The sequence below is a fragment of the Carcharhinus amblyrhynchos genome, chromosome 17, assembly GCF_965287045.1.
Source record: "Carcharhinus amblyrhynchos chromosome 17, sCarAmb.v2.hapA, whole genome shotgun sequence".
NCBI classification, from domain to species: Eukaryota; Metazoa; Chordata; class Chondrichthyes; order Carcharhiniformes; family Carcharhinidae; genus Carcharhinus; species Carcharhinus amblyrhynchos.
The window spans coordinates 36,360,056-36,385,920 of NC_137340.1; the positions used below are offsets into that span (position 1 = coordinate 36,360,056).

Sequence of the window (25,865 nt, forward strand, 5' to 3'; positions counted from 1 at the left end):
CCTTCAATCACTTCAGTTAAATGAGTTGTTTGTGGACTGTCAGTACTGCTGTCTGGAACTTTCTAAACACTTAAGCTTCAAGAAGAGTTGCACATGTTGCACATGAATGCACATATGTAACCAACAAGTGTAGAGTTCTAACCTAGGTAGCTGAATTGCAACTTGAGCTTGACACTGCAATGGTAAACTTCCCAAATAGGTCAAATACCATAACTACTGACCAAAGATTGTAGTATTGTAGTAACAGTGTAAATGCAGTTAAGGTGTCGACCCGTTATGTTAGGAATAGTGAAAATTGACATGGGATTTAATGTTAAGGTATACGCTCAATATTTTTCACGGGTTCAATTTTATTCAAAATTAACTGAAATTAATTAATGTGTACAATTATTTCAGTTTAAATTTTCTGTTTTACTTCAACGATTTACTGCTACAAAAGACATTATGGTGTGTAGTACCGTGCATGGCACTTAATAGGAAGCAGCCTTTGAAACGTTGGATTGGCTATTCATAATCTCAGTTCATTTTCCTTGCCCAGCTGCTCAGAGCCTCTGATTCTCCATTCTTTCCCAAACCTTGTGCTACAATATAATGTTAGGTGAATTAATGAAAGCAGGTAAAATTTTAGAAATCAATAACAAAATCTTCTGGAATAGCATGTGTCCTTTTAATATCTACTGAAATTCTATAGTTGGAAATATACAGTTTTTCTCTAATGTGCGTTTGTCATCGAAGTATTATTTGACCTCGCCTTTTGCCTGAAGACTGACACTTGGTGAAAGGTTGTCCATGTTGAAATGCCTTTGACAGGCAGTTCCTGTTTCAACTCGTAGTATGAACTAAAAATGAAACTATTCACTGAATAGTTTGCCATTTCAAAAAAAGCATCAGACTGTGCCTTGTGGTGAATGTGGAGTTAAAATTCTTTTGAGCTGGAAACTTGGGGCACAGTTCCTGATTAGTCATTTATATATTTAATGAGGTGCAAAGTGCACTTCCCTCCACTTGTACCTTGATTTTTTTTTGTCATTTATCTGGTTTTGGCTGTGAATTCCGGACTACCGTTCAGTGCCTCATTGAATTTGACCTTCTGTATGATGGATCATGAGCTGCTAAGCTTCTCTTCTATTCCTTTATTCATCAAAAACAGCTGCGCTGTCAGCTTCTGTATTTTAATCAGGTGTAACTGGTTTTCTCCAAGCAATTAACTTTTTGCGATTAACTGTGCTAGTAAAGCAGCAGCATGATGCACAGTGGTTAGCACTGCTGCCTCACAGTGCCAGGGACCCGGGTTCGATTCCCGGTTTGGGTCACTGTCCATGTGGAGTTTGCACATTCTCCCCATGTCTGCATGGGTTTCCTCCAGGGTGCTCCAATTTCCTCCCTCAATTCAAAGATGTGTTAGATTAGGTTGATTGACCATGATAGATTGCCTCTTAGTGTCAGGGGACTAGCAGGGTAAATACGTGGGGTTGCAGGGATAGGATCTGGATGGGATTGTTATCGGTGGATGGGCCAAATAGTCTCCTTCTGCGTTGCAGGGGTTCTATGCAATTCAAACCTCTTGCGAACTCCTCAAATGCTCTGCTTTATTTCTCTTGCTTTTGCTCTGTGTGTTGGCATTGGGTAGAGGGTTACACAACAAATACAATCAGAATGGCGCATTGTCTAACTTGGAGTGTTCACTGCTTATAATGTAGCAAGGCATTATCCTTTAAAAGTTAAGTTCTGTTAAATATCTTGACACTGCGCACAGATTTTACAGATTAATTCTTGTTTTCATTTTCTGTATTACAGATTAGATTCTTATAGTCATAAAGAAGATGCCACAGCTTTTCCAGGAAAGCGTGCCCTCATCTCTTTCCTATCTTGGCTGGATTACTGTGACCAGCTGATTAAGGAAGCCCACAAGGTCTGAACAACAGAACGAAAAGTGAATTTATCTTTGAAATGTTAATGTTTTTTATTATCTTTTTTAATGCGTTCTGTGATTGGAGCTTGTCGCAAACATTCACTAAATTTTAACCGGGTTCCCTCCTGAGGTAAAAAGTTAACTGATCCTTATTCCAGCTGTTTAGAATAACTTACCAGTTGGGATACCAGCTACAAAAGATGTGCAGGTTAGGTGTATTGGCCATGTTAAATTGCCCCTTAGTGTCCCAGGATGGTTAGATTGGAGGGATTAGCAGGTTAAATATGTGGGGTTACAGGGATAGGGCCTGGAGGGATTGTTGTCAGTGTGGGCTTGATGGGCCGAATGGCCTCTTTCTGCTCTCTATTAAAAGCATGAGGGATCTCTAAAATCCAACTGATTATATTAATAGTTATAAACTAACTGGAAATTAATTTGATGGGCTGACTGGCTATTTTTTAATCCAGATTCAATCTTCAGTTTTTTAAAATGCTATACAAAGCAAAATAGTCAGCTTAAGGGTATGCTAGGCTCTAACACAATGAAGGAATTCTGATAACATGCTTATCATAGGTAAGCAGTTTTATATCCAAGGCTGTATGCTTTAATTGATCTTTATCTGCTTCATTAAATATTTGATGAGATGTCTTATTTTTGTTTTGACTTAACAAAATAAGCTAATATGAAGGTAATTGACATAGAGTTAAATAACCCAATTTAGTGTAGATATAACCAGGAGAAAGAGCAAACTAAATTAATGACAAAAGAAGGAAGTATGGAATTTGATGAACAGATATTAAGAATTAGAAAAAAAGCAAAATAGAAAATAGCAAAAAATATGGCGTACAGAACACCAATTCCAGTGCTTCTGTTCTCTGCAATGATTTGGCCTTAAGTGGTCAGGATACCTATTAACAATAAAAGAACACACTGAACTACGTAGTATGATGCTCTTGCCCTAATAAAAACAGTGTATCATTAGATTTAACAGAAGTAATACTATAGGAGATCCACATGTAGCAAGTCAAATAATGGAAACTCTTCTAAAATAGTGAAAATAAAAGGTTATTTATCAGCAGGGTTGGCACAGTGGTTAGCACTTGGGTCACTGTCTGTGCAGAGTATGCTCGTTCTCCTTGTGTCTGCATGGGTTTACTCCGGGTGCTCCAGTTTCCTCCCACAGTCCCAAGAACGTGCTGGTGCGTCGGCCATGCCAAATTCTCCCACAGTGTACCCAAATAGGTGCCAGAGTGTGGCGACTAGGGGATTTTCACAGTAATTTCATTGCAGTGTTAATGTAAGCCTACTTGTGATACTAATAAATAAACTTTATAAATAAACTTTAAACATAACATGAAGGACTCTTCATATATTTAAGTTCTGAATAACAAATTAATTTCTTTGAGGATGTGTGTTTCATTGATGAAGTGAATGGTGGAACTCACAATGTAGCTTCAAATGTCAAAAAAGATTTTGAACAAGTTCCACATATAAGTATTCAAATTAACCTAAAAACTACGATGATATTTGGGATTAAATACAATTTTTTATCAATTGAATAGTGGATGGAGCGGGATATAAATATAAATGATTGTGGCCGATGTTTGGATGTGTGTTGTTCCTGATCTAAATGAATAGCACAGATATAAAATCAAACTATAAATGTTAAGATTTATTAACACTAAAATAGCAGTAGAGAATTAATCCCACAACTAAATGTTGGATAATGAATTTAGATTGTGCAGCTAAATGGTAAAGTTTAATGCTAATAAATATGAAGTATACTGTTCATTGTGAATATACACAGAATGGAATTAAATCATTGCGAGAAAACTTTTTTAAAAATTGGAAGAAATTGCTGTCTTTGAGCGAATCAGCTGGTCACAAGCCGTGAACAAAAGGCCTAGAGTAAAGAATACCATCTGGTGATCACTATGGTTTGGATCTTGCATTTCTTGACAATTTCACTCTTGTGTAAGCTTTGGTCCTTTGAGTCCTGCAACAGAATGTCATTAAACTGGCTAAGCAGCCAGTTGTATTGAAGAATTCTCACAAACAGCAAACCAGGAAGTAAAAACCACTATATGCTTCAACTGCTTAATAATTTGACAGAGCATGAAATAACGATTGGGACATACTTGTGAGGTTAAGGTAGAAGTTGGAATATGATGAACAAACTTTAAGAAAATATATTTTTATTACTCTAAAAATCTATGAAATTTCCCTTAACATCATAAAGAAATTTGACATTGCAGAAATAAAAAAACTGCTTTTCAGAACCAGAATGGTTGTTCAGTACTAATTATGAATTTAGTTTGCCATTCAGAAGTTATCCCAACTCAACAAGGCATAACTTTTTCAGAGGTATTGACAGTGAGATTAGTAATGTAAAAATGAAAGTTCCATCTGCTGAACTTAACAGTGCATCCTATGGAGGAACAGGGAATCTTCACAGCTACTTCTTTATTTCCACTTTTAACCATGTTTGTGCAGACACCTGAAAGCTGCCAGTTTCACTATTGTAAGGACAGCAGTTCAGTGCCATTAAAACCACAAAATCCAGGCCAATTTCCAATATTGTAATAATGTGGCAAAGTAATTAATAAAGCTAATAAATTGCTGAGATATATAGAACCGTGGAGTACAGGTCCTCAGAGGTTAAGACTTGACAGTGCACTTGTACCACAATGTTTATTTCTGGCTGCTAGGAAACAAAAATGTTTGTATGTATTCGGGAGAGTATAGAGGACAGTAAGAAAATTGTAAAGATAGTGATGCAGACAGGTTTAAAAATAACTAGATTTCTGCAGTCGAGAAAATACATTCCTTAATTATATTTTTTACATAATGTTTATAAAGTAAACTTAAATGTTAAACCACAAGGGTAGGGCCAAAAAGCATTAATTTAGTGAAAACAGAAAAATATTAGAAATTACACCAACACTCTGAGATTGATAAATGTTTGAAGTAAAATGCAAAGCAGAGTGCTGAGGCAACTACAGAGAAATTCAAGATGGTTCAATGGCAGAGTTTAGATATGAGAGAATTAGTTCAGTGAGCCAAAATTACTTTGTTTTGCTTTTTTCTTGTGTTAATGTACTGAGGTTAAAATGTTATGAATTTTCTAATTTAATTTGAGTATTTTATAATGTAGGGAGTAGATAAACATCAGCTACATGATTATTTATACTGTTCTTCATTTTACAGCTCACTGCAGTTGCCTTGGCAAGAGCAATTCGAGAGAGTTTCTTTGTTCCAGTTATGGAACCGCAATTGCTTCAGACGTAAGTTATTTTAATTTTCTGTGGTCATATCACTGCTTTCCATCTGTTGTAAAGCAGTGCACAAAAGCTTTTAATGCATCGATAATCTTTAAACCAGTTGACACTAAAGTTTACGAATGGAAATTTTGTAACAATTGTGATTTGTAATAACTGTGATAGACTGGCTTTGGGGAAGTTGGAGGGCTGGTTTTTACCAATCCTGTCAATTGAATAGGTTGGATTCATGAGGGAAGATGTGGAAGGTTCTATGAATGGGGTTGGTGTGAAAGGCTGTCAGATTTTTTTTGCTTATTTGTAGTTCAGTTCTCATTTTTTAAACTCAGCCTGCTATGCTTATACTTAATTGAAGAAGTTTAGAACCCTTATCTGAAGGTACACCCCACAATTCTTCTTGGTCTATAAAGATTCCATAATTAATTGCATAAAATTGCTCTTTTTTTGTGTGTAGATCAGAGATTGGTATTCTGACCTCAATATCGCTACTAAATCGCATCATCCGTCAGATCATGTCGAATGCATTGGTACAAGAGTTAGTTTTCTTCCTCTTAGGGGAACAGAGACAACCTGAAACAGCCGGAGACAATAAGCATCAACTCCGATATCGACTTATCCAACATTGTGACCATCTTTCAGATGAGGTAAATATTGATGACTGCAAAATCTGCTTTATTGCATTTAGCTGGTTTATAAATAATTGTCCTCATATTGTCCATAACCCTTCACTATTCGAGTAAAAGATTTTTTGTGAAAAACCATTGGACTGTTTGGATGAGGGAATAGAAACTGTTATCTTACAACTTATTCCAGCTCCTACACTTCAGCTTAGTTAGAATGATGGGCAAAATAGTATCTGTGCCTATGCCACACACAAATTGAAAAAAATTGTGGGAGAAAATGTATGGCTACAATTTGTGTGCATCCCCACATCATGGCTACAATTCCTTCACCCTACCTATCCTGAAAATAACAGATCTCATCAAGGGGGGGGAAAAATAAAAAATAATGAATTTCGAAGTGATGGAAGATCTACATGGTTTGACTGCATCTGAGTCAAACGGAGGAGACATTTCTTCATAAATGTATTGAGAAGTTATAATGGGTAAGCACTTGTGGTGAATTGTCAGTGGAAATGTATTAAAACATCTATTTGAATAGAGTGATCCAGTTATGAAATGTTAAATGACATGCGTACATTTGTTTAATTCAAGTTGAAGCCTGAAGTAATTAATGAGTGTAATCTCTAAGCACTGGATGTACAGCAGTAATTCATTTGTAGTGAATTAAATATTTGAATTTGTGATATTAAATAACTGCCAGTAGGTGGGGTTAGTTTGCTTTGTGAATATCCTGTTGAATGCTAACAATAACAATTGCCTTTAACGTAGTAAACATGTCCCAAGGGACTTCACAGGCGTATTAGGAACAAAATTTTACACCAAGCTACATTTAAATTTTATTAAAGCGGATGGCCAAAAGAAGTAGGTTTTAACAAGCATTTTAAATGTAGAGAGAGAGGAAAGGGATTTTCAGAATTTAGGACCCAGGCAGCTGAATGCAGAGCCATCAAAAATGAAACAGTTAAAATCAGATTCTCAAATGGCTAGCATTAGATAGCTCAAAAGCTGAGGAGGTTACAGAAGTAGAGAGGAATAAGGCCATGGGGAGTTTGGAAAACAGGGGTGAGAATTTTAAAATCAAGGCATTGTTTAGCTGGGATCTGCTGTAGGTCAGCAATGGGGTTGAGGCGGCGGGGGTTGGGGGGGTACGTAGAGAGAGCAGGACTTGGTGTAAGGGCACAGTCAACAGAATTTTGGATGACCTCAAGTTCACATGTTGTTATTTCCCTTAAATCTTCAAGTGGGCACATGCTTTAACTGAAGTTAGAATTGTTAATGCCAATTAAGCTAGTGGCAGTTGGGTGATCTTCTAGATTTGTTGAAAAGCACACCTCTAATTAAGAGACTGAGCTGGAACCATCCTTTAAACACGCTGAAGATTGAGGGGTGAAAAGGTCACACCAATCGAAACACCGTCAAGGAATAGCTTATAAATATGCCTTGTCTCCAGATTTTGAGGATTCTGGTTTTGTTGTTCTACCTACATTTTGATGGTATCAAACTGATTCAATTATATTAAAATTTATCCTGTATTTAGAATTCTGCAATTTTTTGATAAAACAATTTAATGTTAGTAAAATTGTGAATAATGGAATGACTTAAGATGCATCGCATGCTACATTTTACAGATCAGTATAATGACACTGAGAATGTTTGAACATCTATTGCAAAAGCCAAATGAGCACATTATTTACAGCATGGTCCTGAGGAATTTGGAGGAACGGAACTACGTTGAGAATAAACCAGCTTGCCAAGAGGACAAGGATATAGTTGAAAATGGACAGATAGCAGGAGCAGTGTGAGTTTTTACTTGTTAGTTCTATTCTTTCTCACCGACTTGTTCAGTCATTGTTATTTTAACATTAATATTTTTTTAACCAGATGCATTAATAGCTGTTGCTATTGTATAAAAGGAAAATGCAGCACTTTATTTTAAAATTTTCCGAAGTAAGAAAGCATTGTGCACAGCAGTGTGTTTAATAAGTGTACTTTTGAATATATCCTTCATTTCTACTTGTCAATTCCTGTCGTAGCATGAATCTTCAGTTTTAAAAAAGTGCCAACTGCCATATTATAACAATTTAAAAATAGGTTCTTGGATCTTTTGGAAAATAAATGTCGGCTGCCTCACTGCAATTTCTAATGGAATTACAATTCCCAGTAGAAATTGCATTGGAATGCTGCAGGTAATTTGCACACAGCACAACCCCATGAACAGCAATATAATAAATGACCAGCTAATCTTGTTTTTGATTATGTTGTTTAAAAGACAGGCATTGGCCAGAACCCCAGAAGCATTCTCCTTACTCTTTTTAATAGGACTTGTTTACATCCACTCATGATGGCAGCTGGTGCCTTGATTAAGTGTCTCATCTGAAAGATAATACTTGTAATGGTTAACAAGAACCTAACTTCAAAGAAAATATTTGGAAACGTCTTTGCTTGGCACAGAAAGATGCTAGCTCGTCAACAAATACAGAAATCTGACTACCTCACAGACTCCATGTTATTAAAGGATCCCAGCTTAAAAACCTAAGTGTTGCTAAGTACTTGGTGTACTAAATACTAATACAGGGTTTGCAGTAATAAAACTACTTCACTGTCAAGAATACTACATCATCATTGATCTAATATAAATGAAACATTTTGAACTCTTAAATCACAATCTTTCCTACCTTTGCGTCAATGATTCTTTCCTGGAGTACAGTTTGACTCAATCAAGTGATCATGATTCGTGTATGATGCTGAATAGTGAAAAGTTATCTGTTACTTACTGGTTAAACTCACTCAGTCATTGGGCAAATTAATGCAATGATCCTTAAAATAAAATTTTAACACCCCTCTCTTTATTATCATTCGTAATTTTCACCTCTGTTTTTTGAATGTTTTATTTATGTTCTTCTTCCTGGCTCTTACCATTCATTTAAGAATTAGATGCAAGTTTTAAACCGGTTTTGTGAATCTGGACTTTCAGTAATTCATATGATGAGAGAGATTGAATATTAAAAAGGGGAAGCTGCAAATGCTGGAAATCTGAAATAAAAACAAATTGCAAATTAAAATTGACAGATCTGATCAATTATACGTGCTTACGTACATCAAAGCAGGCAGAGAATAAAGTCACATGAGGTCAACAGAACTATGAGAAGTTATTTATAGCACTTAATGGGTTTGCTATAGCCTAATGTACCCAACATTGCCAACCAAACGCAAATATCTATGAAAATTAGCCTATATAACTAAGATATGTTGTTTTCCAGTTTGTGCACAACTCAGTGTAAAGCGTAGGGGGATTGCCATGGGACTCTATTGAGTAAGTTGAGACTCAGTGTAGTGTAGTAGTGTAAAAGTTATTTTACACTAGACTGATAACAGCCTAGTGTAAAGTTATTTTACACCAGACAGAGACAGACTTTCTTTCTCTCGGTGGTAAATGGCCAGTCTGCCAACCAAACATGTCACTTAATCTCTCAAATATCCATGTTATTACCACATTGGCATTGGTATAGGACAGAAAAAAAACACTGAAACCGAAACGCTTCAATAGTGCATAATGCTCATCTAACGTGATGCTTGTAATAAAATAATTTATAAAATCAGATTATTTGCTGTCACCCGTAGTCGCATGCCTTTTAACAATATAATGTTCGTGTACAATGTTCTCCAGAATAAAGCCACATTTAAAAGGATACAATCTACACTGTTGGCTAGATGTTTTCAGTTGAAGTGAATGAAGCAGGCAGATTTCACTCATCCATTTTTGTACTTTGATGGAATTATAATGACAGCGTTGAGACTTTTTTTGTCATGGAATGTACTCTATTCAGAGGCTGCATATTTTCGAATAATTTCTTACCTGTTCTTTACTCCTTGTTTCAGAGACTTGGAGGAAGATCCACTTTTTACTGATTTGTCACCTGATAACAGACTCCTGGGTTCCAATTGGCTGACTGCTTCCCCACCACCAACACCAGACCACTCAAAATCTGATGGGAAAACAGAAGTTCATAAAATTGTAAATAGGTATGTTCAAAGATTAATTCTAAATTCTGTCTCAATGTAATACACAATATGTTTGTGGAGACGAGCATTACTAGAGCTAATATTAATTTGGGCGGCATGGTGGCATAGTCATTAATGCTGCTGCCTCACAGCACCAGGGACCCAGGTTCAATTCCAGCCTGGGTCATTGTTGGTGTGGAGTTTGCATGTTCTCCCCATGTCTGCATGGGTTTCCTTCAAATGCTCTGGTTTTCTCCCACAATCCAAAGATGTGCAGGATTAGGTGGATTGGCTATGCTAATTTGATCCTAGTGTCAGGGGATTAGCAAGGTAAATGCGTGGGATTACAGGAATAGGGTGTGGGTGGGATTGTGGTCTACAGCCTCAATGGGCCAAATGGCCTCCTTCTGTACTGTAGGCTTCTATGATTCTAGAGACAATAAAAGTTGCCAAGAAATCCAATACAGAATTGAGAAGGCACTTCTTCACCGAAGAGTGATAAGAATGTGGAACTGCTATCACAGGGAGTGGTTAAAGTTAACAGCATTGATATGGTTAGGGGTAAAAGTGGAGCTTAAACACTAGCATGGACTGGTTGGGCTGAATGGCCTATTTCTGTGCTGTATATCCTGTTTAAGACTGGAGTTGTAATTTTTTTAATGTAACAATTTAATTGGATGGTTAATATGGAAAATCTCTGTGTCCTTCAAGAATTTGAGCAAATATGCACAGAAACTGTTTATATTATTCCCAGTAACAATATTACATTCCCAGTGGACGGTTCAATCAAACAATTATGGCTTGACTTTAAATAGGTAGTCAACACTAGTTCTGTTTATATAAAGCTTAATAAAGCATTTGTACAGTTCCCTTCATGACCTCAAAATGTTCTAAAATACTTACTTACTGCTGTAACACTCAGAAAGGCAGCAGCTGATTGCGGACAGCAAGATATCACATAAAACAATGAGTTTCGTGGCCAGATAAGCAGTTTTAGTCATGTTTATGGATTAATATTGTCCTGGACATTTGAGAGCTTGGATTGAACCCTTTAATTGGTGCCTTGGAATATTTTGTCTATCTGAAGTTATGGATGGTGCCCTGAAAATTTAAATTTCAAGCAATCTGATCAAATATCAAAGTATAATTTTGCCAAATATGATATGTATGTTGTATCTTTGTTATAATGCTTTGGAAATGCAATGCAGTAGCATTAAAATATTAGATTTTGCCATGAATTATAGTTAACAGTAAAATGGTTTGATTGCATTATGTAAGGTAACTGACTTTTTTTGTCTAAATTCCTCTAATATTTTAGTTTCCTATGTCTTGTTCCTGATGAAGCAAAATCATCTTACTATGTAGAAGGCACAGGTTATGATACCTACCTCAGAGATGCACATAGGCAGGTAAGTCCTGTATTCTGCAAAGGTGAAAGCTTAAAAATGATGTACCTATGTCAAACGCTCAATCATAGTCAGTTCCTGGGGCCAGCTTCTATCTGTATGCTGACGACACCCAGTATTGCTTTTCTGCCTTTGATTCAATGCCTTTTGCTCTTACCCTGTCATATCTGAGAGGCAATCCGTCTAGCCCACTGTGCTACACGAGCAGCATAGCGGGCTGGGAGACATCAGCAGGGGCTGTTTTGCAGGCATCCCACTTGGCATCACGACCACCATGAGTTTCTGGTATTAGCATTCCTAGCTCAATCAGTGCAGCACTGATTTATGGCATGGAGCTGATTTCAATATGGAAATTGACATTTGCATTTCATTAGCGGACCAGGGACTGAAGCCTCCAGTCCCGCCAGTGCCTCCCCCCTGCCAGGAGTGGTTCCCTCTTCTCCCTTTCCACTAACAGGGAACATGCAGTCTGACTCTGCTGGAGGGAAGAGAGGCCATTGAGGCCTCCCAGGATATTGGAAGTAAAAGGGGAAGTGCCCCTTGGGCAGTGCCAGCTTGGCCCCCTGGCACTGTCCAAGGGACAAACTGACACTGCCCATTGGGCAGTGCCAAGGGGGCAGGGAAAATTGGTGCGCAATTGAACAATGGTGGGGGGTTCCCACTGCAACTCTGCACTTAGAGTGACTGAGAGAGGAAGGGAGGAGATTATCAGGGCTGGCCATCTGGGTGGATGGAGGTAGAGGGGGAGTCGAGACAGTCCGGTAGGGGATCGGGAGACTGGGGCTGGACGGAAGGGAGATTGGGGCTGGCCAGTGGGGGAGAGACATGGGAGCTGGGAGGCCAGTGATCAGGAGATGGGAGGATCAGAAGACTAGTGATGGGGGATTGCGGGGCTGGCCAACGATCAGGAGGCCAGCAATGTGGGGACACTGCGCATGTGCCGATCTGTGCGCTGACAGGCGCGTGCGCCGTGGCCCATTCAGCGCTACGCTGCTGGCCTCTAAGGCGAGAATGGCCCTCCACCCCTGCTTCCAGAGTAATTTCTGCTGAGGTTGTCTGCAATGCTCAGAGTGTCAGAGATTCATTCTGGAAATCATGCTTAAAAAAACAGTGGGATTTACTTCCATTTTCCCACAGGTTGGGGCCTTAGAATTTTTTTGGGGAATCCTGGCCCTGATGTTTAGTTATGGATAAACCAAAACTTTCCACAGCTTAGCTTTATCATGTCTGTGCAGTCTCCACATTGTGATTTAAATTAGCATTTCACAGCACAGAGGGAAGCAGTTTGGTCCATAGAGTCTGTGTCGGTTTACTGAAAGGTGTCTGCACTAGAAATGCACTCAGATTCCATCCTGCTTTCTGGCTGCTTCCTTGGGCTGAACCTGATTGATGTTGTGGATGCAACAAGCAGGAATATGGGGAGCATGTGGGAAAATGGAGTTGAAGTCTAAAATTAGCCAGGATTATATTGAATAGCAGAGCAGGCTCGATGAGCCATACTGTCTTTCCCTGCTCATGTTTCTCATGTTTTTAAACCAATAAACAATAATTTTTATTTATATAATGAATGAAAATTAATTTAGCCCTAAGAAATGTTAATGCACAGCCAATAAAGATGAATACAATAGCGATTGCTTTGGCATAGTTTGTTTATCCTTTATAATTTTTCAATGACTAAATCGCAAATTCAAAAAATCCTTTTGGATTCACTGAGTACTTTGAGCTTCAGAGTGATCTAATGCTATGTGTAAGGTGCACTGATAGGGTAATTGCTTCCACTGACTGAAAAGGAGAGCCATCTGTTGGTGAAGTTGTTTTACATGCTTGCGTTCATTAATGCTTATTTTATTGACAGTTCCGGGATTGTTGTGGTAACTGTATAAGGTGGGACTGGCCAGCGATACCTAAACCTTTGGAGAAATGCAATCTGGAGTCACCTTTCTTTGAAGGGCATTTTCTGAAAGTTCTCTTTGATCGAATGGGCAGAATCCTTGATCAGGTACTGTGGAGTTGTTGAAATTATTTTTAGGAGAGATGGAAAAGCAAAGACTATTTTTGGGTTGTTTGAGAAATGTATTTGATTTATTGTATGGGAAATGAAGATGACAGGCCATTACTATAATAGTTCTATCTTGCTGATAAATTTGGGCAAACTTATCCAGATAAGAAAAGCGGACAGTAATTCCTTTATATATGAAGTTAACATCAAAATTACAGTATGACATTTTTATTACTGTACAATTAAACAACTTGTGATGTACTTAAAAAGTATAGTTTATGGATTTGTATTGTCTGATGTGAGATGGAGTAGAATGGGCCCAAATTCTCTTGAGTTTAGAAGGATGTGAGAAGATTTCATTGAACAAACGAAACTCTTGATTTGATTTGCAGTGCAGATGCTGAGAGCCTACTTCCCTTGGATGGGGATCTAGAATTAGGGTACATAGCCTTAGGGATTGGCCTTTTTGTGCTAGATTTATGTCTATAAAAATAAGTTACTTCTGTTAAGTGTTAAATAAATGTGGGAATAAACAAAAGAAATAGGAGAAGGAGTAAACCCATAGGGTCCCATAAGCCTTCTTCCCAACTCGAGAAACTTCAGAGAATGTAGACCCATTCTATTCAATCCCTCATAGTACAATACTCATCTTAGGAATCCATCTAATGAACCTCAGTTGCACTCTTCCCTCGTGTGTTTTGCGGCAGCAGAGGTGACCCGCCATTGGCCAGTGGTGGGATCTTCTGATTCCATCACTATAAACAGAGTTTCCAGTTGTTCACACCCTCCACCACTGGGGAACCCGCAGCAGGGTGTGTTGTCAGCAGGATGGTAAAATTCCACTGGCAAGAACAGCCAAAGAATTTTACGTAAGGACATCAAAAGTTTGGCATACTCCATGTGGTTACAGCAAAGGTGTATATAATAGCAGCAAGATTTTCTTAAATCCCAATCCCCTTGTAATAAATGCGAAAATACCAATTACCTTCCAAATTGTTTAGTGAATTTGCATGTTAACATTCCATGATTCATATACAGTGAAATCCCTCTGTGATTCCCAACCTCTCAACTTTTAACCAATATTCTGTTTTTCTATCCTTCCAACCATTTCCCACGTTATACTGCATTTGCCACCATCTTGGCCACTTGCTTATCCTAACTGTGTCCATTTGTAGTCTCTTTGCCTCCTCCTCACAGATTACTTATCCCAACTACTGTTGTACAGTTAGACCTCACTATACATTGTGGGTGAGTTCCTGAAAATTGTGACTATGAGTGAAACAACTTTATGTCAATTATGGATTCCCATTGGAATTAAAACCAGAGTGAGGTTCCTTCAGACATTTCTTGACAGAAAACACAATGGACAAGTTGAAATACTGCATGAGACATGTATAGCGCAGCGCATTCCTAGCTGGAATAATTTGCAAAATAAAATAGATCACTGAATATAACTAAATACTATATACATTGAAATGAGATACTGAAATATTAAATCATCCAAACAAGCCCTAAGTAGCACAGCTTCTGTGTCTCACTGAGTGCTTCTGAAACTCAACTCAACTTTTTTTGCATGCTTTCCTTTCCATCTCTCTCTCTCTCACCCGTTTGCACTCCGTCTCTCTCTCTCTCTCTCTCTCTGATTTCCCACTCAATGTCCCTCACTTTCCTTCATCACTTTCCTTCTCTCACCTTTCCCACTTTCTCTCTTATTTCCCATTTTCTCGTCTCCCACTTTCTCTCCCTCCTTCCCCTCTAGCTTTTCCATCTCCCCCCAACTCCTCCTTCCTTCACTCCCTGCACGCCCGCCCTCCTTCACTCCTTGCCCTGAGTTGCTCACTGTCCAGTAGTCGGCCACTTCCTGTCCCTGTCCTGCATTGCTGCTTCTGGGATGATGGGTCTCTCTCTCTCTCTTCCCCCCACACCCGGACCCTCGGACTCTGGTGACTGCTATAGCAACTCCAGCATCAGAACAGTGGCGACTGATCCAACATTCACTGCATGGTGGGGTAAGGGTGTGGGCCACAGTGCAGACAACATAAATTTCAATTTGGTAATATGTATCAAAAAATATAAATCAAAAAACATGGTTGTGTGAAAGGGACATCATGTTTAACTAATTTATTGGGGTTCTTTGAAGGTGTCATGTGCTGTGGAAAAAAGGGAATCAGTGGGTGCACTGCCACTTCAAAGTTTATGGCATAAAATAAAAGTGAATGGTGTATTGGCATAAATCGAGGGTTGGATAGCTCACAGGAAACAGTTGGCATAGTTTTTTTGGTTGGCAAGATGTGATGTCTGGTGTGCCACAGAGAGCAACGCTGGGGTCTTAACTTTCTGCCGTTTATTTAGATGGTTTGGATGAAGGGTCTGAAGGTGTAGTTGCTAAATTTGCTGGTGACGCAAAGATAGCTAAGGAAATAAATTGTGAAGAGGACATAAGGAAGCTGCAAAGAGACACGGGTTATGTATGTGGGCAAAAATCGGACAAATGTGAAATTGTCCATTTTGGCAGCACAAATAAAAAAGCTTATTCGCTAAATGGTGAGATTTTGCAGGTGCAGAAGGTTTGGGTGTCCTAGTGCATGAATCACAAAAGGTTAGTATGCTGGTATGGCAGTAATTGGGAAAGCGAAATTTATTGTGAGGGGAATTGATTCCAAAAGTAGCAAGGTTGTGCTTTGGTTGTATGGGGCATTGGCGTGCCCACATCTGGAGTATTGTGTACAGTATTGGCTTCCTTACTTAAGGAAACATGTAAATACATTAGAAATGGTTGGGTCCTCATATGAGGAAAGGTTCTGGGGGGTTAAATTTGTATCCACTAGAGTTTAGAAGATTAGGAGGCAACTCGATTGAAAGCTTTAAGATCCTGAGGGATTATTGACAGGATGGATGTGGAGATAATGTTTCTTCTTGTCAAAGAATCTAGAACTAGAACTCCTTAAGGAGTTGCTAATTTGAAATAGACATATTTCTCCTCTGAGAGTTGCAAATCTTTGGAACCCTCTACCTCAAAAGACAGTGGAAGCAGAATCTTTGAACATGTTTAAGTCAGAGCTGGATATAGATTCTTAATTAATCAAGTGAGTGAAAGGCTATTGGGATAGGCAGGAAAGTGGAGTGAGCTTGCAGTCAAATCAGGGATGATCTTATTGAATTAGGCAGGAGGCTCGAGGGGCTGAGTGGCCCGCTCCTGCTCCTAATTCATGTGTTTGTACATATGTAATGGATAATGTTATTTATCTTGTACAGGATTTTGTGATTAGTAAGGAAGCCATAACAATACATGTTCTTTCTGTTTCCACCTTGTATCTGAGAACCTGCAGGCTACTTGAAATTATATGTCTCTTGTTGCTAATTATTTTGAACTTGTTTTTTTCCTCTTTTTCCAGCCGTATGATGTGAACTTGCAAGTGACATCTGTTTTGTCAAAGTTATCTTTATTTCCCCATCCACACCTACATGAATATTTGCTGGATCCTTATATTAACCTGGCTCCTAACTGCAGGTCTTTGTTTTCTGTTATTGTAAGGGTAAGTGCATAACAACACACTTGGGTCCTTTATATTGTTAGATGTGAAAATTATGCATATTTATTACAAATCAAATTTATTTTAATTTCTAATGAAGGTTAGCTTTTGCTGTTAATGTAAAATGACTTTTAAATGAACTGTGGAAGCATTAGGATGTTACATTAAATTCCTGCTAATGAATTTCTAGGTGGTTGGAGATTTAATGCTGAGGATACAACGTATCCCAGACTTCACACCAAAGCTTTTGCTAGTCCGAAAACGTCTGCTGGGTTTTGAGCCAGATGGACCAATGTAAGTTCCAATTAATCATTTTTTCTGATTCCTCTTTCATAATATTGATATCGTTCATCTATACTGTAAGTGAGAATCTGGCAGATGCCTAAATCTGAGGGGGAGGGGGTTACAAAAAATCTCTTAAATGGCATTTTCTTTCTCATCTCTACCACCTTCCTGGGGTCATTTCACCCTCAGAAAGCGTATAACCTGTAGGTTCTGCTGTTTGAAAAAGCATATATAAAAATGTTATCGATGACTGCATAGACTTTACTGCGCAGGAGGATATATAAGCCTGTGGTGTGAGAGCTGGTTCTTCAACTGTGGGTATCAACTGTAATCCGATTTCCTTGCTATTTCTTGAGATTCTTTTATGTTCTTTTCAACATTTAACCAATCCCTTTTAAATGGTGTTCTAGTCAATAGGTATTTGTAATAAAGCATTCCATGCCCCAGTGATCCTCTGTAAAAATAGTTTTTCATGGTCACTTTCATTATTTCATGTTAATCCCCACTTTTATGTTTCCTTGTTACCCATTCACCACTACTTTATGTTACTGTCTTGAGACCTTTTATGGTTTTGACAGCCTCGGATAGATATCCAATCTTCTTTGTTTCAATAAAAAAGCTTAATTTTTAAAATCTAGTCACATTTTATATCCAATTAGTTGTTTCTAAACCCAGTCACAGTTGTTACATCAGCAGACATGTTGTGTTTTCCCACACTTATCTAATGCTGCCTATCAATTTGCTATACCTCCTAATTGAGCATCATTCTTCTTCTGCTATTGTTCAAATCATTTAAATACATGGAAAAGGAAAGATTCCTCAGCACGGATCTCCCAGAGCACACCACTGCACACATCCTATCAATCTGAAAAGCATTAATTATACCCCAGTCATCCCTCTCTTCCTGTTAATACCATGTACTTAAATTTCACAAATTTCTTATGTGACAATTTATCAACCACTTTCTGAAAAACCACACATATAACATCCATCATTTTCCTTTACCTCCAGTTTCCTGAAAGGATTCAGTAAAGTGAATGGAATATCATCTTTTTACCAATCCATGTTGCTTGTCCTTAATTATCTCTTGCCTTCTAAATATTCACTAATCTTATCCTGTATTATGGAATATAAAAATGAATCCACAAACTGGCCTGTAATGTCCCGATTTATTTCTTTCTACTTTTTGATCCAGGTGTAGCTTTGCCCACGCTCCAGTCCTTTCATGCAAATTATGTTTCCAGGCAGTTTTGAAAATATTTATTTTGCTCTCTACGTGCCTCAGGATTCAATGTATCATCTGCGTTTGAACTGTTTGCAATAGTTTTCTTTTGCATAAGTCTCTCTGCAAATGGATCTTCCAGGTCCTCTTTAAAGAAACACCTACAATCTCACTTTCACTGCTTCCTTAAAGCAGAGGCCCTCCCTTCACTGCTACTAAGTCCCTCATCTTTCAATCGGTCCTCTCCCTTTTTAACGATGACTTCTGAATGTAGTTTTTTTAATGTTTCGGTGTTTCCTTTTACCTTGACTGCCATATTCAGTCTACCTTATATCTAGCTTTTATAAGTCTCATTTTTGCTGAAATTCCTTTATCTTTTGTATGCCATTGAACTGTCTAATCTTCGTCTATCCATCTGGATTAATATGGAACACAGGTAGCTTTCAAAAATGTTCTAATGACATGGTTAAACCTGGATATGGATCTGTAGCAGATATCTTCCTGAGTGCAGCTGTTTGTTGAATGGTCTGTGCACCTTCCTTTTATGTAGATTGTCTTCTAATGCCTCACTATTGATATACTTGTGTGGGACTATGATCCAGAAGGGTCACAATAAAACTAACCTGTGACCTGGACTAAATTCAGTACCTTGCAAGTGTACTCCTTTAATATTTTTGAATGCAGATCAGAGTAACACTTGTTGAAGCAAAATGTGGTTTAATTGCAAGCTAATTTATTCTAGAGTAGATTGAGCACTGAGAAGAATGGCCATTAATGGAGGCTGCTCGATGCAACATGTTTGAGTGCCTGTCTGCAGAGATCTGGCTTCTTATATGTAAACAATGTGGGAAGGCAGTACAACTTTAGAGTTGACTTGCTTTCTCACAAAAGTGTCCAAGTTACTGCATTGCTTTCATGGTCTGCGTTAAAGTGCTACGGTTTTGAGCCCAGATGATCCTTTGTCAAAGCTGAGGGTCATCTGGGCTCAAAACATCAGCTGTTTTCTCTCCTGACAAATGCTGCCAGACCTGCTGAGATTTTCCAACATTTTCTCTTTTGGTTTCAGATTCCAGCATCTGCAGTAATTTGCTTTTATCCAATGTAAATATAGTGGTGACTTGGCACAGTGGTTAGCACTGCTCCCTCACAGTGCCATGGACCTGGTTCAATTCTGTCCTCGGGTGACTGTGTGGAGTTTGAACTTTCTCTCCATATCTGCGTGGGTATCCTCTGGGTGCTTCGGTTTCCTACCACAGTCCAAAGATGTGTGCGTTAGATTGATTGGCCATGCTAAAACCTCTTTGTGACGGGGGGATTAAAGGCTAAATACGTGGGGTTACAGGCATAGGGTTGGATTGTTGTCGGTGCCAGACTTGATGGGCTGAATGGACTCTTGGTGTACTGTAGTGATTCTATGATAATTTGAGCACCTTTGCAACCTACCCAAACTATTTGTCTTAATTTCATTTCCATTTACTTGGTTATGATATAGAAATAAAATCTTTTTTTTACCATTTCTTATCCATTGTTGGTAGTTTGCTTTTGTTGATAATAGAATAACAATTTTCTTGATTGAATGCAAAGTATTCAACTTAATTACTTGGTATATATATTTTATTTGTTAAATTTAGTTTCTTTTTTCAAATGTTGGAAACTTGAATTTTGTAAGTTGAATTGGATGTTGAATATCAGCCGAGCAAGTATACTTACTGAAGAGATCTTAGCTCATTCATTTCATCTTTTTTTTCCCCCCCCACACAGCATTGACCATATGACCTTGCTGGAAGGTGTAATTGTGTTGGAAGAATTCTGTAAGGAATTAGCAGCAATAGCTTTTGTTAAATTCCATGCTTCTACCACGCCCTAATTGTTGGCTGGATTCCACACACAAGCACCCCATCAGCACTTCAGTTTTACAAGCCAGCTTCCATGGAAACATTTGGAACAACAAAGTCAGCTGTGACTGCTAACTGGAATGTGCTGCACGTCAGTGTCTTGGACATGGATAGAAAAAAGGGAAATACATGCAAAAATGGGGCAACTGATGCAGTTGTCTGTAAAGGTGGGAGAAGATGTCAAGAAGAAGACTAATACTTTAATTGACATTAATATTGTAAGGGTGTTTTTCAAATAACAGCGGACAGTCTCAAAATGTTGTGTATGTTGTATTTTACAGAGAGAAGTAGTAGTTTTCCTACTTCTGATCCCTTTTAAAAATCATGATCTTTACTGTTATTAAAAATTATTCTCAACACTTGAGAATGAATTGGGCAAAGGTCAATATCAGAACTGTTAATCAGTATTTTATCAAATCATAGAATTATTTAAGTACCAAAAGCTGGGGTGCTGATCTGAAGTTATTGTATGTTTCCGTGCCTTTGAAATGGGCAGTGTTAAGTGTTAGGTCATGTTAATCTTTAGTCACTCTATTTTCTTCCCCTCCCCAACATCTCCAAACAGTCCAGAGCTTTCCACATGGGCAATGACTTTGGTGACTGTTTCCGAGCCTTCATATTCATAGCAGGGAATCGCCTCCATATTTGGATGCAAGTCTAAACTTAAGTATTGTATACTTGCACAGAAAAGCGATGTTTGGTTTATGGTTAATGTTCCATTTTAAGTGTTCACTCTTAACAAGTACTTAGTGTTCAGCAAAGCTGTAATACTACAAATTTTACAATCTGACATTACAACCGCAACTCAGTGTTAATGAACCCTTTAAAGCAACCATCACTGACATTTTTTTAATGAAACTAGAAAATGCAGAACTATAGATATTTATAAAGCACTATAACCTGCATACTTACAAAAAGTTAGACTGTTCAATATATTTCGCATTGGATGCCTAAAATGACATGGGGTTGTTGTGCAATGATTTAATGATTAAATCTTTTCAAATGCTTCATAACTAATGTTTGTTACAAATTATGTATTACGAATTAAGTTCTGTATTTCCACTTTTGCTAAAATATTACCAGTGGTGCATCTTTTCTATTTTCATTTCAATTATAAGATGATAACATTAAACAACAAGCGCTCTTTTTATAGTTGGCAGCATTGGAGCTTTATTGAACATGGAGTACTAGTTTATAGTAGGTGCTTGAAGTGTCGGTTTATGTTTCTGTAAATAAGTCTTATTTGTAATGTATTTGGTGCGTTACAAACCAAATATTTTGAGAGTTCATCAGATTTAATGTCAGAGTCTTCCTTTCTTTATTCATAAGAGTGCAACACTTTTTTGCGTGCAATATAAAAGCTGTATTACCTTGAGATGCAGCTTATATGCAACACTTCTGACGTATATAAGAAAGTCTTATATATTGATCTGTGCTTGCTTCTTCTGTCACCATTGTGTATGGTAAATGGGTTAATAATCTGCCTAATTTACATTAAAAATGCATTGAGAATTTTCCTGTTGGAGGCATTTTTTTAAGCATCTTTAAACTTTGAAATAGTTGACACATCATTCTCCTTCAACATCTCTCCATTCTCATCCAGCTGCATGGGATTGGATTCACCTGGTTCCATTTTGTAGACTTAGTATCACATAATGGTCTCTTTTGCTACTCCCACCCCATTACCCCTGACAACCTCCAAGTTTCTATCCTTGATCCCCTCCCCACCTCCTATTTCATACCTACATGCTGCCTTTCTGAATATACGAAACAGCAGAAGTGGGCCATTGAGATTGCTCTGTCATTTAATAAGATCATGGTTGACCTGTGTTTGATTCCCATTCCATCCCCGTCCCGATAATCTTTGATTCACTTACTGACCAAGAATTTAGCCACCATACCTTAAAAATATTCAATGATCCCACTTCCACCGTTTTCTGAGGCGGAATTCCAAAGTCACTCAACCCTCGGAGAAATAAAATTCTCCTCATCTCTGGAATCACTTCCAACACATTTACGTCATTGAGGAGACTAGAATTGCACACAGTATTTGAGATGTAGTCTCACCAATGCTCTATGTAACTGAAGCAAAACATCCTTACTTTTAAGTTCATTTCCTCCTGGAGGTTAACATTCCATTTGCCTCCTGAATTAGGTGCTATACCTGTATACTAATTTTTTGTGACTCATACACTAGAACACTTAGATGCCTCTGCACCTCAGAATTCTGCAATCATTCTCTGTTTTAGTGATACTCTGCTTGTTTTATTCTTCCTGCCAAAGTGAACAACTTCACATTCCTCCACATTATACTCTGTTTGCCAGGTTTTTGCCCACTCACTCAACCTATCTATATCCATCTGCAAACTCTGTCTTCTTGAAAATATACTTTTCTCCCTATCTTAGTGTTGCCTGCAAATTTAGCTACCATGCTTTTGCTTCCTTTATCTAAGTCATTGATGTAAATTGTAAAAATTTGAGATTCCAGCACAGATGCCTGCAGAACAGTAGTTATTACATCCTGCCACTCAGACAAAGACTCATTTATGCCTCCTGTCTGTTTTATGCCAGCCAGCCAATTTTCCATGCATGTAAATTTTTTCCTACCCCCTACTTTGAGGTTTTCCGCAATAACCTTTGACGTGGCACCTTATTCACTACCTTCTGGAAATCCAAGTATAGTACATCTACAGGTTCCTTTTTTCCCCACAGCACATATTATTCTTCCAAAGAACACTAATGAATTGCTTAAACACGATTTCCCTTTCATGAACCCTTGCTGACTCTTCCCAATTGCTTGAGTTTTCTAGGTGTCCTTCTATATCCTTAATGATCAATTCTAGTACTTCCCCACCACAGACATCAAACTAGCTGTGACATCATCCAAAAGCATGATGTTAATATTTACATGTACCTAATTCTGCCTCACCATCACCTCCCTCGACTCCCCCACTCTTATTAAATTATCAGACTGCTTATCCAACACGCAGTATTGGATTAGCAGAAACTTTCTCCAGTTACATATAGAACCATTGTCTTCAATCATGCTGCAAACTCTGTTCCCTAACTACTGACTCCATCCCTCTCCCTGACAACAGTCTTGAGACTTCAGCCAAATTGTGTGCAACCTTATTGTGATATTTGACCTCAACATTATCTTTTAACCATATATCTGCCCCATAACAAAGGCTACCTGTTTCACCTCTGCAACATCTTTTGACTTCACTCTGCCTCAACTGACATGCTGCAAAATCCTCATTCATGCCTTTGTTATCACTTAACCATTGTAATGTCTGCTTGACCTTCCATATTCTACCCACCCAAACTTGAGGTCATCCAAAGCTGTTGCCTGTGTCCTTGTTTATATTAAGTCCCATTCACTTATCATCCTTATACTCGCTGACCAACATTGGTCCTGGCCAAATAGCACCTTGATTTAAAATTTCTCATCCTTATTTTTAAACCCCTCCATAGATTCACCACTTCCTGTCTCTAATCTCCTCCAACCCCACAAACCTCCAGTCCTAGAATCATAGAACCCCACAGTAAAGAAGGAGGCCATTCAGCCCATCGTGTCTGCACGGACAACAATCCCATCCAGACTCTATCCCCGTAACTCCATGCATTTACCCTAGCTAATCCCCTGACATTAAGGGACAATTTAGCATAGCCAATCCACCCGACTCGCTCATCTTTGAACTGTGGGAGGAAACCAGAGCACCCAGAGGAAACCCACGCAGACACAGGGAGAATGTGCAAATTCTATCCAGATAGCGACCCAAGCTGGGAATTGAACCTGGGTCCCTGGTGTTGTGAGGCAGCAGTGCTAGCCACTGCCGTCATGCATTCTGCATTCAGTGTTCAACTAATTCTGGCCTCTTGAGCATCCTCAGTTTTAATTGCTCAATGGCCTCACCTTCAACACCCTGTGCACTAAGCTCTAGTGTTCCCTCTACCTCTTTACTTCTCCTTCAAGACACCTTTTAAAACCTACCTCTTTGGCCAAGCTTTATAATATTACCCTAATATTACCTTACATGGTATGGTGTCTAATTTTGTTTTATAACATTCCTGTGAAATGCCTCTAGACACTAAAGGCATTATAGTGAGTTGTTATACAAAGTCACTAGAATTATGGTGTCATGCTGTTATAATCCTTTTTCAGGAAAATCATTACTTAAGGAATTGCATGAGACTGTATCTTTGACAGTTGTCCTTCATTTTGGTTAAATCTTCGTTATGTGGTGGTGGTCATTATAGATGCATTGAAATTTCTGTTGGCTGTGAAAATGATGGAAACTCTTCATTTTCATGTTTTACTGTTTGCACATAAATCCCAGGAATTAGTTGCTTAACCAGTCTTTCAATCTAAGTTGATAACTTGTGAACTTCTATGATATTTAATATTTTGTGCCCCTTAAGAATTTATCTTGTTCTCAACTTTCAGCTGCATATGAAGGTGGAATTTACTGGGGAATGTCTCCTTTAAAATTAAATTTGGTATCATCTTGTATTATCTCCTGTAGATTTTGCGCCATTTTTCTTCCTACCCCAGAAATTTCAAAGCTTTTTGTCCAAACAATTATGAACAAAGAATATTCAGCTATAAATTTTGATGTATAGTTTATGATCATTCATGACGGCCTCCTTAATAAAGCGACCTATAACCATTCTATCATTTTCTTTTTGCGTTAAATTCATGGCAAGATTATTTACATGCTCAAATTTTGATCATCTGAAACTTTAGCAGATAAACAAGTTTTGGTTTTTGGGCTATAAAACTGACTTAAGTTGAGATGGCAATTAATCCATCAACAATATTTTATCATTACATTTTTAAACTATTGGCAAATTTAATTTCCAACCTTTCTACAAGTTACAGTTGATACAGAATCTTAGTGTACACGTACTGGAGAGAACATGCCACCAACGTAATTATAATGTGATTGAATTGTCTATGCAAACTATTCTGTTATTAACTGTAGGTTCACTGTGGGGAATGTTTCATTGATGTCCTGCTGTTTTATGACACACAAAGTAGATTGTACAACATTTGCTTTTGACATGGCGTTAAGCCCAAACAACCTTTCTCCAATGAATCGATAAGTAATGATGGAAAATGTTGCTGAAGAAACTTATCGTGTTGTTCTCAGCCTTTGAATTAAAGTATGCATCATACACTTAGAGAGGGTTGTGTTTGTCTTCTGGCTACAACGGAAGTAGTCTTTTTTGTGATGTTTTGTCCCTTTGGGCTTTCCTGCAATTATGCTGTTAAAAGGTCAGCAGAATGGTGATTTGCTTTGACTTGAACATCCTGCGAGGAAGACTCTCTGCAAAGTCCTGAAGGGTTAACGAGTAGTCCAGTATGTGAAGATGCCTTTGTTCAAATACTGAAGAGGATCCTTTCATTCTCGACATTCTGTAGACGTGAGACAAGAGCAATTAGAAGGAAAAAGCAGAGTTGCCAAAATGGACTTGCCAAAATTGGAATTATCTATAATTGCTGGCCCTAAAAATATCAGTAAAGGAATGTAGATTATTTGCCAAAATGTTATACATGTGTTTTTCAAAAAATGTTCTTCATAATGCTCATGTCTAAACTCAAAGATTTCTTACTGGTCAAATGATAGCAGTGGAGAATCTTATCCAGTGTTTCAAAATGGCTATTTTCTAGATTTCCGTTCATGTTCTGTAGTTAACTATCCAATAT

The 25,865-nt window shown here is 38.1% G+C and overlaps 1 protein-coding gene across 1 annotated transcript in view; it reads left to right on the top strand.

The window, feature by feature from the left end:
* The window catches only part of fhip2a (FHF complex subunit HOOK interacting protein 2), a 63,217-nt gene extending 41,546 nt beyond the window's left edge, over positions 1–21,671 (top strand). Inside the window, exons 8-17 of the mRNA XM_080205828.1 lie at positions 1,798–1,912; positions 5,120–5,196; positions 5,645–5,834; positions 7,442–7,611; positions 9,693–9,836; positions 11,134–11,224; positions 13,077–13,220; positions 16,616–16,756; positions 16,944–17,047; positions 20,022–21,671. Coding sequence (XP_080061954.1) covers positions 1,798–1,912; positions 5,120–5,196; positions 5,645–5,834; positions 7,442–7,611; positions 9,693–9,836; positions 11,134–11,224; positions 13,077–13,220; positions 16,616–16,756; positions 16,944–17,047; positions 20,022–20,127 — 1,282 coding nt within the window. The 3' untranslated portion in view covers positions 20,128–21,671. The remainder of the gene's footprint in view (positions 1–1,797; positions 1,913–5,119; positions 5,197–5,644; positions 5,835–7,441; positions 7,612–9,692; positions 9,837–11,133; positions 11,225–13,076; positions 13,221–16,615; positions 16,757–16,943; positions 17,048–20,021) is intronic.
* Positions 21,672–25,865: the final 4,194 nt, after the last annotated feature.